Genomic DNA, 16,911 nt, shown 5'->3' with positions numbered 1-16,911 from the left:
CTGGGATCTAAAAATGGCAAATATGCCGAAGACCATTTAGGAAAGCAAACAGTGCTCCGTGTGCCCCTCAGTCTCCAGGCAGCTCAGTGCAAGGCCACATCTGTTCTACTCCTTCATAACAATGCTGTAACAGCTGCACAGAAATGACACTGTTTGCTCTTTAACTGCATCATCCACAGCTCAGAATACTAAATTAGGCTGCCAACCAGAAGGCTGGTGACCAGACCATTGGGTATGATTTCCTGAATGATCCATCCCACAAATCACATCTCTCTGCAAGCAGAAGAAAAACTGTCCATGTCTACAAAAGTTGGCAACTAATATGAAAGTGCCAAGGAGTTGCTTTTGTAAATTTGTACTGGTGAAAGGCCATCTGTTATTTTAAAAGACACAATGGGAATTTATTTGTAAATTCAATGAATCAGAATGATAACATTTGCCTTACATAACGTAGATTTCAAGCAATACATTATTAAATACTTCCAGTTTTCATTAATATCTTTAACCTGCACACAGAATATTACATTCAAATTCTCCAACAATGAAAAAAAATTACTTTTTTTTCAGGCCCACAGAGCTGCAAGCAACCTCACAAGAAATATTGCAAAAAAAATCTCATCTGGAAGAACTGTGAGGTTGTGTTACAATCCAGAACTTGCTATTTACTTATCACCTTTATTTATCGTAAACCGAGCTTTTTCCTTTATAATTTTTTTACTATTTCAAGCCCTTTCACTGGCAAAACACACATACTTTTACCACTATCATATGTCAGTATGATAAAATAGCTGAAATACTGTATTTGAAAGTTTAAAATTAAGGGAAGCTGCTGCTTAGAACTATTTAAAGGATATTTGTCTCCTTTACTAAGACAGTACCTCCTGTTTATTTTAATGGACTGCTTTCAGGATATGACTTCTTTCTTTGCAGTTTAATTTACTTACCTTTTCAGTATCTATTCCTCTGGACATTGACCAGGTGGAAACTATGTAATCCATCACACGTTCACTCAGTCCTTTGGGGACCTGGTAGAGCTTTAAAAAGTCCCGGACACTGTTCAGCATTTCATGGTACCTGTTTGTGTTGGCATACATTTGCTGAAATATGGTTGTCACATTACCAAAAATGGTGGCATACAGAAGGGCTGTGAAAAAGAAGAAAAACCACAGAGAAAATATATGGTAAGATGTGGTGATCTTATCTGTGTTCCACTGGGCTTTAAGACTGGAAATGCTAGGTCACAAAAAATGCATGCAAATATCGGTGCTTTATTAGGAAGGCCTGATGAGCACAAGCATTTTATAGGTCACCTTCAGCATTTCAAATTGAGGACCACCACCTACTTTTGTGAGACCATGGCCTGCATCACAGAGTTCCTGAAACACAACTGTTTGTCCATCAAACAATTCAAATTCAATTCAATACCCAAAACCTTGCAAAACCACAACAGAAGACAGAAGAATTTCAAGAGAAATAGCTTGACAGCAAATACTTCAATTTTTCATCTCAGGTTTATAGCACCTGTGTTGAAATACCAGCAGTGACAGATTTCCAGGCTTTAAGTGCATTATCACAGTAGTAAGCTGAGTCATCGTTACCCACCTCAGTGTGACAACAACAATGCATCAAAGCAGAAGATGGAATATGCAATAAACTGCTACCATGGGTCAGTAATTTATAGACGTAAGTTTAATAATACATAAAAACTCGTATTACATTTTATATTCTTCAGGCAGAAGAACAGCAAGGCCTGAGGAAAGAGCTAGAGCCCTCAGAGGCAGACCTTTGCACAGCCCTCCTGACTTCACACAACACAGTTATGAAGCCAGCTGGTTCATCAAGATGGGTTTAAGAATAAACACGAGGAAGAAAAAAAAGCAGTGTTTCCAAGCATGGAGAGAAGCAGATGAAAACACACAGGACTTGAGAAGATCCATCTGCTGAAGCCCAAGACAGAGCAGCAGGCTGGTGGCAGCCTCATTGGCCAGGTTTGATAGCTTGCAGAGGCTGGGGCTGAGGCTCTTCCAGCCAAACCAGCCCTGAATGAAATGGAGAGACAGGAAGCCTCAAGGGGAGCTTTCCTATGTTGTGAAGCAGGTCAGTGATATGTGACAGGTTGGCTGTAGAGGAACAGTCAGACTGCAGATGTGATGATAACCACCCGTAAGTGCTCTGGCTTGCTGAGTGAGTTCTTCCTCTTAATCATTTCCTGTCCCCCAAAACAAGCACTAAATTGTGAGTATCATATCTCTTCCACCCAAGAAAAAAATAAATCAAGCCATATTTATGGAAAATCTATTTTGCCTTACTGAAGTACCCCTTTTTGCTGTTTGTTTACTCCCTCACCAGCTATTGAAAAAGAAAAAAAAATCTTCATCCCACTCCTTCTTTTGAGAATGCAGCTATTTATTCAGGTCAGTGTTATAGGCAGATATCCTTAAGCCAACTAAGATGCTTTAGGGTTCTATGGCCAACAAAAAACTTTGATACTGTGCTAAACAAACTTATGGGACTGTCTTTGCCCTGATCAAGAGATGTAATTTAAGTTTAGGTTTGCTCAAGGCCTTAGCACTGCTGATTTTATGCAGAATTCCTTTTTGATGCTGCATGACTTTTTTTCTTTTTATGAGTTTCTGTACAGAACAGCTCTCCTTTCTTCCATCTACTCCTCTGTACAAACAGGTATCAAAATATGCAGAAAAATGTGCACACTCAGTTTAAAGAAAAGTAGAGAGCATTAAAACAGTGACCAGAAACATACATTTTCCGTTTGACCTTAACTTGTGCCTGAACAAAACCATACTGGGCAGTCCAACGAGTAGCAAAGAATGATAAAATGCTTTACAAAACAAATTTACCATAACAGGTCCTTAACCCATGAGTATTTTTGTATTAGAACAGCATTACCTATCCCTAAGTAAGTCCTGGTTTGCTCTCTGTTATGCAGATGCAAACATCACCTTACAGGAGACTGCAGTAGCACAAGGCAGCCAGCACAGCACTGAAATTGGTGACAAATTCAGAGAGGGTGGCAAGCAGACTTTTATCTGTAGATTTCTTGACAACAACACTTGTGTCCATTGTCTCTTTGCACTCTGGCAAACAGTGAGACCTGAGGACTCAGTACCTTGACATGTACAGCTCCATGCCAGCAAAGGTAAAATGGATTCCCTACTCTGTCCCATTAATGTCCAGCTACATGAAGCCTAAAGAAAAACCGGAAGTTTGATAGTATATTTTGATTATTATGAAGCAAACAATTTCCACTGAAAATTGCAGCTCCAGTATGACAATTATCTTGGCAAGAAAAATTATTCCTGCCTAGATTAATTTTTTTTAATTCCCAAATTTACAATCCTTAATTTATCATTAGCCAACCATTTTATTACTATTAAAGACACATTAAAGCCAAGGATTTTTGCAGCCTAATCTTGGGTAGATACATTAGCATATTAGACCTTGAACTCTTCTGCACAGAAGTAGCTGGCTGTGTGCCTTTCCTTCCTTTCAAAGGAATAATGAAATGAACCCACCGCAGCAGACTGCAGCCCCAGAATGATTTCAGAAACGCACACTCTACTAAAGGAAGAAAGTTGGGTTATTTATGACAGAGCAAAATCTCCAGCATTTCCCCTCCAGGAACGTCAAGATGCCTCAGAAATGATGCAGCCCTCCCCCCCCACCCCGATGCTAATATTCTTTTCTGACAATAAAGAAAAACATGTTGTCCCCAACAATGTGGCTGCTCATTTACACTGCAGTCTGTGATACTCGATTTAAACCAGTGTTTAAATAACATCACAGATAGGACCATAGTAATTGCAGTAGCAAATTACCCACAAGTGAACCATGAAGGTCAGACACAGGTTGCAAAGGTCACCAAATCATCTGCTTTTAGTGATGTAACAAGTAAGAATAGAGAAATAAATAGGAGCCAGTGTAGGTCTCAGCTACCCCAGTAAAAGATCTGGGGTCTGATTTTGGAATTATAAAAGGAGGAATTTCTATCTGTAAGAATGAGAGGTTTACAATTACCCCAATTACAGATGTAAGTGCTGCATTCAGTTCCTGAGATGAATCAACAGATTGATGATGATTTGTTCAAAATGGACTCATCCAATGGCCTCACACACAAAATGTGTGCAGAACTACACAGCAACAAGTGAGACCAACATCAGCTAGTGAACAATCTCTTGTATCTTGCCCCCAAGACTTGCAGTGCTTTCTGAAAATGAATTGCCTTAATTTTTGCTGTCTGGAAAGCTGATTCAGAAAGTCTGTCTGTCTACACATAAACTCTACTCAACAATTAAAAAATCAAAATAAACCCCTTTTACATACTGCACTAACCTAAGTACTATTCAAAGAGCAAGCACCTGCATTTGCAAACAGTAGATTATTTAAATGTAGAATTGCACTTCTGTTTCACCAACAAGATCCTAGTATACAACAAATTATTCAGTTCAAAGCACAGCCTTGAAAATCTGTTGCACTGTATCACTCCTTACTGAATATGAAACACAACCGTAAATTAACCACAAAAACTGCCTGTCTCAAAGGCATTTTTCAGATAACACATTGTGAGGTCACACAAAATTAACATTGATCAGATAAAAAGAAAAGCAGAAATTAATTGTATGGATCATCTCATAATTATATGGGAAAATGACATTATTTTCAAATGTGCAATTAGAACAATGTAAGAGTGTATAATTGCTTGAGATTAGGGGTCTTGATTAGTGGTAATTATGTCTACTTATGGGTAGAGAGCATTCAGTTAAAAGAAAAACACTGAACTGTTAAATACAAAATGCAAGCAAATACCAAACTGAACAGGTATCTTAAAGAATTGTTTACAGAACTAGTTTTGATGAAATTGTTATTTGTAGCCTTGCAATCTGATATCAAAATTTCTGAAGCGAGATGTACTTATCAAGTATCTACACAACCTTCTAGAACAGTACAGACACACCCACAGCTGCTTAGTTTGCTACTTCTTAGGAAGCTTTGTGTATTATAAAGTTTCCTATTGGTAATCTTTTATCAACTTTTTGTTTTTTTTACTAACACAATGCATAAAGATATTATTCCATTTAGCTAGTAAAGAATAAATGTAAACAACTTAGCCAAAGTCTAATAGGTCAATTAATTTTCTGCACTTCATGACTTTTCACAATATATATCCAGAACACTTTCACCTGTTATAAAATAAATTACAATTGCTAGCCTTAGCATGTACATCACTTCTTGAATTTCACAACCTGAGAAAAAGACCAATTTTTAAGTGAAAGTAAATTCCCAGAGGAGCTCTCCCCCATGCTGTCCCAGTAACTGTTAAATCCTGCTCTCCCCACAGCTCTCTGTTCTCCTGCACTGAAACAATACTCTGCTCCACCTCCCTCTTTCATGCCACCAGCTACTAATTTGCGCCTCCGAAGCAAGGCAGCAGCAATGGCAAAGATCAGAGAACTGGCACACTACTGAGCAAGTCTGAAAATCAATTTAATGGCAAAGAGCAAAGCAGAGAGCCTGAATAGGCCATGAGGGACACGCACATCAAACCATGCGGCGCAAGCACTTGACTCCTAGGATGAAAGATGAGAGGCCACAGGCAAATTTTATTAAACTCTTAGTTGAATCCTACTGCAAATCTTCTCACTCTCATCATCACATTTGGTGAAATCACCCTGCTGGCAGAAAAATTGGGACAGAGAAGGACAACAGTGGGCTCCAGCTACATTGGAAATGTCTCCGCTGCAAAAGGGTAGGACACCAGTGAGGACACAATTGATAAAGGCTAAACAACAGAGCAACAGCACATGGGGTTTTTTCATCTTCCCATCACCAAAAAAAAACCCAAGAACTGCAATGAAATGAACGTCAGAGACATAAACAAGGGAACAGCTGCTCTAAGAAGCCACTTAAGCAACTACCAAGGACTAGAGTAGTAGAAACATCTGTGCACCTTAAAATAGGCTGTCTGCTGTGTGTAAGGGCAGAAAGGGAAGTTAAGAACAGCTATGGAACAAACACCACAAGCAGCTCCCACTGCTTCTCTCCTCACACCCTTTCCTATCCCTACAAAATAAAAGCAGCCTGCTACGACAGCAGCACAGCCATATAACCTCCTGTTATCTCATTGATTTGCAATGGCTTACATTTTGCCAGTTTAAGACTTAATAGGGAAGAATAGAGGAAAGAGTTGGTAAACTACCAAACCTTCCTCCAGCATCTCTTTGGATGCTTCAAAGCTTTTTTTTTTTGTTTGGGTTTTTTTTTTTTTTTTTTTTTTTGCTTTTTTTTTTTTTGCCTTTTTTTTTTCTTTTTTTTTAAATTTTGATCTGGACGCGCCCACACAGCTGATAGCAGCAATCACAGGTGTTTTGGCTCACAAGCATCATGCACAGCAGAACTCTCTAACAGGTTTTGCTTTTGCCTTTAGCATGTTTGGGCTGAGATAAACAGCATGGAAAAACACACAGAGCAAAACTGATCAGAGGAGCAATCAGAGCCAGAGTGAGTACAAGCCAATAGAACAAACTTCGGCATCAGCCCTGTAAGAAAGCTCTTCAACACAAACAGCTCTCTCCAAACTGACAGTGAAGGGCCAGCACCAACCCATGAAAGGCTGCATCTTGGATCCAAGTGCCTGCTTATGAAAAGAGAGGATGAAGCCTCCTGCCAATCCATACAAAGGAAGAGCAGTGGCTATTACCTCCCTGGCCAAGGCTCCTACTTCTGCACAGCACCACCTAACTAAATTAACACAGTCCCACTAATTAACACTGTAAAATTCGGATTTTGACAAATTGAGAAGTCTCCAAACAAGTAAAATGGCAAGAATCCTGATTCACAAAACTCATCACTCATTAGTTTTGACAGCTACAGTTTAGTATTGTATTTACCCTGAAAGGTGCCAACAGTCACCAGAGGGGGATTTAATGGCAGCCACAGACTCCACTGCAGCCAATATGCTTGCAGAAAAGCAGATTACTAAAGTAATCGGATGCACAAGTCAGAAGTAGCCTCTGAGGACTTAGATATGTTCTTGGTTGAGAAATTAAGGAGTAAGAATCTGGTCATACAGTACCCTTCTGCTGTAAAGGGACCCCAACAGAAGACAACAGAAGCATAATGCTGAAAGGAATTAAAGAGAAGAGCATTCTGGATGCAGTGAGACTTCAAGGTGATAGACTTTGAAATCCCTAACCAGGTGTCTCTCACTTTCAGGGAAACAGGATTGCACACTCTTATTCTTTAAAAAAAAGAGCACTTGCAGACCAATGAGTTCACCTGACTCTTCTTACTTAAATTACCTGAAGGCCTCCATTTCTCTGCAAGGCCCAGCACTTCCACTGACTAGTGAGTCCCAATGGGGGTAGCAGTGTTTTACATCCAAAAGTGCATCATAAGCCAGACAGGAAGATGTATGTTGTTCCTCAACATACAGATAAATTCTTAAACCTGAGAGAATGCTATGACTAACTCCAAACACAGTAATACCTAGTCATTAATTGAAATTAGGGCCTTGACCCTTGATAGCAAAAAGACTTTCCAAGAACTAGTACAGTTTAATCAATGAGTCCACAGAAAACACCTTGCAGAATCAATTTATTTCAGTCAAAATATAACAATAGGGTACAACAAGACCAACAGGCAAGATTTGAAATGGGAAAGGTCACAATGATAAATCAAAGGTAAGACTAGAGGAAAAGGAAGATTCTATAGAAAATGGCACTTCCCAGCCACCTCTCCAAATTTTATTCCCCACCAGATAGGTTTATCTCTGATAAGGTAAAACAGAATGGCAAGAAAATGTACCAATTTTCACAACTAGTTACAGGAACTACAATTCCTGTAAAGAGCAGCATACTTATCACAACATCTTCAGGAATGTCATAAGGGATTAGTCTAGAGCAACACTGAAGTACACATGCTCAAAACATGGAGCATCATCAAGATCTTGCTTGATGTGCCAATTTCATTACCAAGAGGAAACTAAGTGTACAAACAGATAACAGCTGCAAAATTGATCTCTATTCCAAACATACCAGGGCAGACTCCCCAGTGGAACGCTCTTACCAATGCAGGATGAGCTCAGCTCAATGTATTCACTAGAAGGTTTTACCATGATGAGAATAAATAAAATGCCAAATCTGATTAAATCCCCTGCAATTTGTGAGAAAGGACACTCTTTTACTGTTTTGTAGAATTTTATGGACAATAAAATTTAAATTGTCTAGAAAATTGAAATGGATTTCCATTTCATTTCCCAGCACTAATGAACAGATCACCATTTAAATGACGACTGAGCCATTTAAGGGCATTATTTTTCTTCTACAGTTTATACAGGGTAATGCATGGCCATTTTCAATTACTTGGTTAAAATTTAATCTCCAGATACTGGTTCTAGATTTTTACTCATTTGCACCAGTATGAAAGCTTTTGCTTTCAAAGCTGTTTTATCTACCCTCAACTTTGCTCAAATGGTTTCCCCCAATTAAACACCAACTCTCCTCATTTTAAAATCTATTACTGAAATAGAACTATGCAAACCAAAGAACAAAAACAAAAATCAAAAGCCACAACTAGGAGAAGTCCTCTTCATGTGAAACTGCTTACCTATGTAGCTGTTAGCATTCCTCTGTTCACGCTATTTCCTCTGCGACTTGTATGATCCTTTCTACAAGGCCCTGCAGGAGGGAAATCTAAGGACACTCAAGGAGATCATCTGTTTTCAAAGCTTTCTGGTCCTTTCCCTCCATTGCTGCCACACGTTCTGCTGGGCTTTGCACTGCTGGCTCAGGCCCGTTCCTGTTGGCAATTATCCTTTTGCAATAACCTATCTGTGGCCTTTGAGAGTCCAGGACTGGGTCTGAATTTTGCACACCAAAACCACCATCCAGCACTTACAAATACGGATTTCTGGACAAAACCTGCCCCCATCACTGATGCAACACAAGAGTTTGATGGCTAAAGTCACTTGCCAAGTTCAAGCAAAATTCCCCTGATTCCCCTTGGTCAGTGCTTCAATCTCATTTAATTAAGGTATCTTACATTTGAGTATGGTATTTAGAGTAATTCGTTGTCCCAAATGATAATTGGATTCAGGTGACTTCTACCCACTCCCACCAGAGCAACCATGTGGGAAGATCATAGCTGGATACATTCCTTGCTGATCATATTTAGATCTGAAACCAACAATGAGACCACAAGAAGGGAGAACCCAAGGCTTCCCTTGAGACTGCAGTGAACTCACTTCTCATTAGGCTTAAAACCTTTACTCAGCTGTGCTTTAAACACTACTGCAAAGTGCAGGCATGTCTGCCTGTGATGAAACTTAAGGACACAGTTCAGAGAAATACCAAGACAATGCATTTCTCTTCGACCACTAACTTTCATCCAATGACTTACAAAAGCTTCTGCTGTCTATGTAGCAGTACAGCACAGTCTTTTTTTAGGTTTTGTCTTACCTGAGAACAAAAAGAAAAGGTAAAATTTTAATGCCTATAAATTACCCCACATAAAAGCAGAGTGGGATGGAGGTACTGTGGTTTCATTGTGAAGAGAACCAGAGGTGGGTGGTAGAGTGCTGGCCTCAACCAGACAGCTGATGGAAAAATTGCACATCCCTTGTCTCACAGACTCCAGAGAGAAGACACTTCTTTGGATTAACTGTATTGCCCCCAAACTTAAAACTAGCTAAACGAAATCCTGAAAACAACTGAAAGTGTGTAACTGGAAGTCTGTGTCTTCCGTAGCTCACCTGGTTTACACTCAGCAGGCCCCTCCAGCTGACTTTGCTCTAAGCAGTCACACTGTGAAACCAGCAGTGACCTCTGCACTGACCAGATTCCAGCGAGGCTGTGCTAATCACCCAGGAGCTGCCAGGCCTGTTCAGGTGACAGACGAGCCAGCAAGAGCTAAGGGCATGGCTGCACCTGACAGGATTAATGGATACTGGACATAAGGACAACAATTAATTCCCAGTTCAGATCTCCTCTACTGTGAAATTAAGCACCTGAAGCTATTGCACTTAACTGGACTATGCTGCACGTGTATGCTTTGCCTCTCTGCAGCTCAGTCTGAAGCTTTTGATGCAACAAAATCTTGGTAAGCCACCCTGGGGTGTAGTTACTTCAACAACCACAGCCAGACTGCAAGGGGCTCACCACCAACCTGCCAATCCCTTCCTGCACATGCACAACTTTTACTTCTGGGTGCAACAAGTACAAACAAGTTACGTGACTATATCCTACACAGGGCTTTCAAACACTTTCCAAACAAACCTAAAGACAAAGTGGCCCAAAACCTCCCCTTTTCTGGTAGCACTAAAGAGTTACAAAGATTTAATACTGTTCGTAACAGAAATAAGAATAGTGAAGTTTGGAATTATGTTGACTAAACCAATGAGGTCGGAGACAAAGATGACATTTACCACTGAAGACTAATTTGGGGTGGTTAAAGAATAATTGTTACTGGAATGACTAGGTCTGAGTCATGCTCCTCCCACACACTAATCACAGGTGTGCTTGCAGACCAAAATCAGTAGGTGCACACAGCATTTACAGGAATGTGACATGGGAGTAACTCATAGACAGTGGCTTCTCAAGGGGGCCCTGCTTTACTGATGAGTGAAATGACAGGCTAGTGAAGACACAGATGGTTTATCAAAAAATAACTGGAACCGCTCTTGCATTTTTAATGACAAACCATGGATGACTGCATGTGAGAGGAATACTTGCCTCTGGAGTGGTGAAGGGGGTTACAGCCTAACTTTCTGAAACAGGTACACATTTCTGTTCCTATGGCTTAAAGTACTTCTCTTCCAGGCTGAGTTGGCTATTTTATTAGAACTCAGCAGGACTAAAGGCAGCAGTAAACATGCATACAGCTGGGAGTTCCATACCTCACTTCTAAAAAGGATTGTATTTATCATGATATTCAGGGGTAGATGCTACTGCATAAGAAATACTGCCTAAATTCTTTTTAAAGCAAACATTACACGGAAATCATCTGACATCTAAAAGATGTCAGGCAGCTGCATTTTGTGCTTTGGTGAGTTTGTTAGCAAGCCACCACAAAATGCAAATACATTTGCACATAGAAAAACATACACAGTCAGAAGTAAGGATGTATTACTGTCCCACTGGGACCTTTTTAGAGAACTATTCTGCTTTTGCAGTGCCTGCCAGGCACACAGGAAAGGCTTTTGCAGATGCTAATAAGCTGAAGCTGTCCAACAGAAAGTACAGAGGACTCTCAAAGGTAACGAGATATCTCTGTCAGTAATCTGCAGCTACAAACCTCATGCAACAGTTAGGCACACAAAGCTTTTCCTTGCTTAGGGAAGAACAACTGGGAAGATTATACTTCAAGTATAATCCCCTGCAGTCACTGAACATCTGGGATACAACAGGTCTATGTTTCAAATATCAGTGCAGGAGCAGAGACCTGAACTCAGGTCTTCCATTTTTCTGAAGAGTTCCTCCACCTAAAGGTGACTGAGTATTTTGCATCAAAGAGAAGAGAAAGGAAAGGAAAAGAGGTTGTTTTTACTAGCAGAACTGTTCCAATCTCCATAAATACAGCAGGGGTGCATTCCCAGTATTTCCATATCCTTGGAGTCTTTGAACCATGAAATAATGGATTGGAATGGAAGAGGCAGATACCTCTGGACATAAACACCGACTTCTCTGCTCTCACCCCTCCACAGAGAATTATGTTTTCTGTCAGGCTTGCTCAGGGAAGCTTTACTTAACCAGCCACAGAAGATTGAGAACACCTACTATCCTAGCACTCCCAAAAGACCTAGGAAAAGTAATTTCTAAGATTCATTGAAGTGATTTCACATATATGCATGAACAAAGTCTTAGGAATCACAAGGAAATAAGGCAGTTGTACCAACTGGTGAAAGTAACCAAAATCTCAGCATAAGTACACCCTAGCACATCATCAGGAGTCAAATCCCAGAGTAAAGTTTTCATCACTGTGACACGCAGTATACATGGGGTACAAGAACAATGGCTCCCCCTGAACTTAAATCCTGATCTTTGGATTCCAAAAGGAAAAGTCCCCCCAGATGCCCACAACACTGGATGTAGCTTAACTCTGCAGCAGTCCCAAGGCAGTCACTAAGGTCTCATCCCCTGAAAATTGTTAAGGATCAAGGATAACTTTCACAACATCAGAGGACTTCCAGAAGAGTTTTTGCAATTGTCGTAAGTCTTTTCCTTGTTTAAGCACTGAAGAACTTGCCCCCTGTAATTCAATTCTCTATCATGTACAGGATCACCTAAGTAGCATCTTAAATCTTCCAGATCTTAAATTCCTCCTTCCCACTGATAGAGGCAACAAGAAAATCTTAAAGCTCACTGGAGATCAGGAGTAAGATTTGGGCAAACAATTGTGGTAAATATATTCCATGTCATTTACAGTCATTGAAGTGGTCAAAGTCTAAAGAAGTAAAAAAGCAGGAACTTATTTTCGCACCTAAGCTGTGGTAATACCCTGCAAGCTCATCTTTTGAAAGCTATGTGAAGTGAAGAACTGTTTGTAAGCTGTGTGTGCTACCATGAATATTCATTTACTGGTCTTCAGCACAAGGCAAGGATAGAATGCTTTTCAACAGCCTGAATTTTTGATGCTGCATAGCTACTACTGGCTGACAGATATTAATGATTCTTGACAGAATGCTTATCTTTGAGCTGTTGCTGTAATCAATCAGCACAAAAGCAGCAGGCTATTAAAATATTTTTCTGTCAAGCTCTCTTGACATGCTTTGGATGGTACACAGCCTCGATGTTGGGTTTGGATTTTTTTAGGTGTTTTGTTTGTTGGGGTTGGTTTGTTTGTTTCGGGGTGTTTTGTGGCAGGTTTTGTTGTTGTTGTTTTGGATTGGTTTTTAAATAAAAGAATCTACTTGAAACCACACAGCTGAACTTTCTTGATCAGCACCTCCTGAAGATGTCCTTAAATATCAGCCCTGATGCTGAGCATTCAAAATCCAGTCACCGTGGCTTCGGCTCCTTCTGACAAATGTCCCTCTGTCTTCTCTCTATCCTGCCTTTCTCCATCTACACATGCACACACACTCTTCTGTAAAAGGATTTCTCCCTGTCAGACTCCTGTCATCTACCTGGCCCATAATTACTCTTCATGCTTCCTTCCAGAAGTTCTACCCTCCTGTTTTCTCTCACTTCTTCTGATTTTCTATTCAATTCCCTGTCTTCCTCCAGCCTTTCAGAAACCTGTCATGGGAGCAGTGATTTAGCAGGCTCTCTGCATCACAAAGCCTGTAAAATTTAAATCAACAGCTTAGCAAACCCATCAAAGAGGCTGCCAGACCTTTTTGGCCTCAATAGAGAAGCCTAATGACTAGGAGGGAATCAAAGTTAAATTAGATGGTCAGGAGAATTGGGACTCTTCACAGATCAGAGAAGGGGGAGCAGGGAAAGGACAGGGATACAAACCTAAATATGTAAGCGCAGGGTCAAAGAGCAGAAAAGGAATGCAGGTGAGGTTAGGAACACAGAATGTGAAGGAGCAGCTTATAACTGAAATTGTGAAAAAAAAGAAAACAAAACCAAAACAACACATAGTTTAAATGTTCAGCTTTCTGCACAGGCTTGGCTTTACTGATATCAATACGGTCCAAGATTAAAAGACACTTCAGTGGCAGTAGAGAGAGGGAATAGATACACAGTGGTCTGGTGTGTACAGAGCACAGTGAAAGCCACTCTGCACTAGTAAGAGGTAAAGAATAAGGAGTGGCAAGACAGACAAAGCAGACACCAGGAGCAGTTTGAATATGGCCACAGAGGAGTGTGTGACAGAGCTGGGAACTCAGCCCAAACCTGCCAGCTCAGGGCCTCTCCCCTATCCACCAGCCCCACACTGTCAGCACTGAAGACACAAGCAAGAGGGTTTGTTCACCTTTTGCTTTGCTCTTTGCCTCTCAGCTTATTTCCTTTGCAGGTCATAACACCTGTTTGTTGTATCCAGAACCTTCTGCAAATTCAAGGGGGCAACAAGCACCAATCTCTCTGAATGTTCGGTAACCAAATTCCAGAAGAAAAACACTGTCCCTGGCTGAATCTCCATTACTCCAGTAAAAAAAACCCCAAATGTACCAAAAGCCTGATTAATGAATAAAAAGTTTGAGTTAGGGTCACACTCACCCAGATCAGTAAGTGAGATGCGGTAGTAGAAGGCTGAACTGTGGCTTACATGCATCCCTAAGAACTTTGTTTGAAGAGGATGTCAACATCATGACTGCCATGCAAGATACTTTAGACTGAGCAAGTCAGACCAAAAGAACAGACAATGATAACAAATACCCCAGTGAGAATGTTGTCTTTGCTAGAGGCTAATGAATATAAATTCATCAATTTTTATATCTTAGAGCAAATACTCTATGATTTTTATTTGCTTTTCTCCATTATTTCAGTGATGAAATCTTAAGGAATAAGCCAGAGAGATGAAAAAATGAACATTTTAGAACAAGCCAAGGAACACTAGACAACAAATCCAGAGAGATTATTGCAAAGGACACTAAAGAGGACAAAAACATTGGGTCCTAACAATATCCTTCATGCAAAGCCTAAATAAACAAGTTGTCACAAGCAAGGTATGAAAGAGAGGGATGAAGTCCTTTGTGTTAATCTGCAGACTGACAGAAAAGAGCTTCAAGAGCTTCTGCACAGCCACAAATCTCTTTAGAGCATTTTCATTTGCCCAAGTTCTCATCATCAGTGTGCCATTGGAGACAGCATCCATCCCACCCAAACAGAGAGCACTGCTCTGCAGCTGGGGGGAGAGGAGATAGTGGTTCTTCTGAGCATGCTGCCAACATTTTGCATGTTGAACTGCTTTTCCTCCCCAGCTCTGTGGATCTATCCCATTTGCCATTATTTTTCTATCAGTGACGAGCTAGAGGTGTTAAATCCTGAAGAGTTCTAAAGACTACCACACTCCACACATACTAGTGTGGTTTGAGAAGGGCACAGGAAAGAGGGAAATTGCTCAGAAAACCATTTTTAAATGGAATCATTATGAGGATACCCAAAATAGAATAGACTGTGTTTTCATAGTCCTAATCCAAATGCAGGAGGGAAAAAACACACATCTGCATCACACAAAAGGCAGAAGATTCTTAAGGGAAACCTTTTTTACTTCACCTCACACATGAACAATAGGTTTTTTTTCCCTCCAGTCGATGACCACTGGGATCTGAAAATTTCCAGCATTTAATGGCCAGTCCTGACTCCCTCTGCTGGTACTTCATACAGTCTCCTCTTCCCCACCCTTAGAATAGGAGCAATGTCCTTTTAACAGTTCCAATAGTAGTGCATAGTGGGAAAGTCTTGTCACAGCAGTTTCATTAAAATGTACAAATATTTTTGTTGTCTTAAAAAATACTTTGGAATACTTTGGAATCTTTGAGCGTTCATTATCGGAGTTTTCATCTTTCCTGTATTGCAGAATAATATTCTGCCCTTGTACTTACTGTCTAGTACATTTAGACTTCCAGCTAGACTGAAGTTAGAACAGAATTAAGTAGTAACAAACATAAAACCTTTCCTTGCCTTAATGCATGGCTTCACACTTCACAGAAAAAGGACAACCGCTAAAAAAGACTTAAACCCAATTTATCAACACTGCAATAAGAGTGAAGCACAAAGAAAGGTTTAAATACTAGAAGTTGCAAGCTGGCAGTGTGGGAGCTCATTAAAAAAAGCACGGCAAAAGAATGCTCAAGGCAAATGCCATTCAAACTTTTTCAACTCTGAAGTTATTTAATCGTCACAGCAATCACAAGGGATAAGGCATTGTTTAAAGGAACTGGCTTCTGTAGGCTTGGTACTGTTCAATCTTCTGGAAAGGTAGTCACTGTAAATGTGCCATCAATTTAAAATGCTTCTCAGTTCTGAAAAGCAATCTTTCTGACCTGAGGCTTGATACTTCAAATTGCAGAGCACCCTTAGCTGAAACAATCCAAACAAACAATGTGGGACTTCTGAATGCCCCAGAAGACCACAACCACAAAATAGGGGCAAACTGAAATATTCTGCAAGTAGAAATACTAGTTTTACACACACAAAAAGCTAAATTCATCCTTCTGTGTGAGTTTGTCACCAATTTCAGTAAACCACCATTAAGACAAAATAATTTCTGCGTTAGTACTTTGTGCCCATTCCCTGAGCATTAAAAGCTATGGTACCAGGGCAGTGTCAGAAAAATCTATGTTCCATCTAATATACATTTGCATGGAACTGCCCAGTTTCCCTTTCCCTTTTCATTGCATTTGCAGTCTCTTAGACTGTTCTGACTGGATGAAAGCATGTTAAAAAAGCAGCATGGAAATTATCACAATTGCTACAAAGCTGTGGACAAGCCAGTCTGAGACATCTGCTTACTTGCTCATTTAAAGTAAATTTAAAAGATCTGAGTTACTCTGGAAAAGGTGTAGTAGCATCAGTGTTGCCACACAAATCCCTCCACCACAGTTACAGTCTTTTCTTGCTGAAGTATTCCTTTCTACACGGTTTTCTGTCAGCTAACAATCCATACAGAAGAACCACTTCTCTCCTTGGAAAACCACAACTGGATCCAGCCTTCCCATTTTTAGTGAACTGCTGTGTTTTTGTCTCCTGATCTGTGTATCCAGCACAGTGTCCATAAAAATCCCACAAAGGGCATACATGTACCAAAAGGCAAATTAGCATAAACAGGTGCCATAGGCTCTCTCCCATCACCTTGGAGAACAGTTACACTTGGAAGAACTTCCAGAGAACCACGCTACAGAAGTTGATCAATGACATTTAAATTTTTACCATAGGGTCTTGACAAGAGGAAGTTTAAAATTAAAGGGAAAAAACTGAGTACAGTGTTGGTGCTGACACTCATGTT

At 40.3% G+C, this 16,911-nt stretch overlaps 1 protein-coding gene across 3 annotated transcripts in view; it reads right to left on the bottom strand.

Moving 5' to 3' along the window:
• The window catches only part of KCNH1 (potassium voltage-gated channel subfamily H member 1), a 177,294-nt gene that overhangs the window by 92,888 nt on the left and 67,495 nt on the right, over window positions 1-16,911 (bottom strand). For all 3 annotated transcript variants that reach the window (XM_066178346.1, XM_066178347.1, XM_066178349.1), the window contains exon 8: window positions 945-1,144. In XM_066178346.1, coding sequence (XP_066034443.1) covers window positions 945-1,144 — 200 coding nt within the window. The remainder of the gene's footprint in view (window positions 1-944; window positions 1,145-16,911) is intronic.

This window comes from Chamaea fasciata, unplaced genomic scaffold, assembly GCF_029207755.1.
Source record: "Chamaea fasciata isolate MVZ Bird 193981 ecotype frontalis unplaced genomic scaffold, bChaFas1.0.hap1 SCAF_3, whole genome shotgun sequence".
Taxonomy (NCBI): Eukaryota; Metazoa; Chordata; class Aves; order Passeriformes; family Sylviidae; genus Chamaea; species Chamaea fasciata.
The sequence above is the reverse complement of the archived record's forward strand: the minus strand, read 5'-3'. Positions and strand labels throughout refer to the sequence as shown.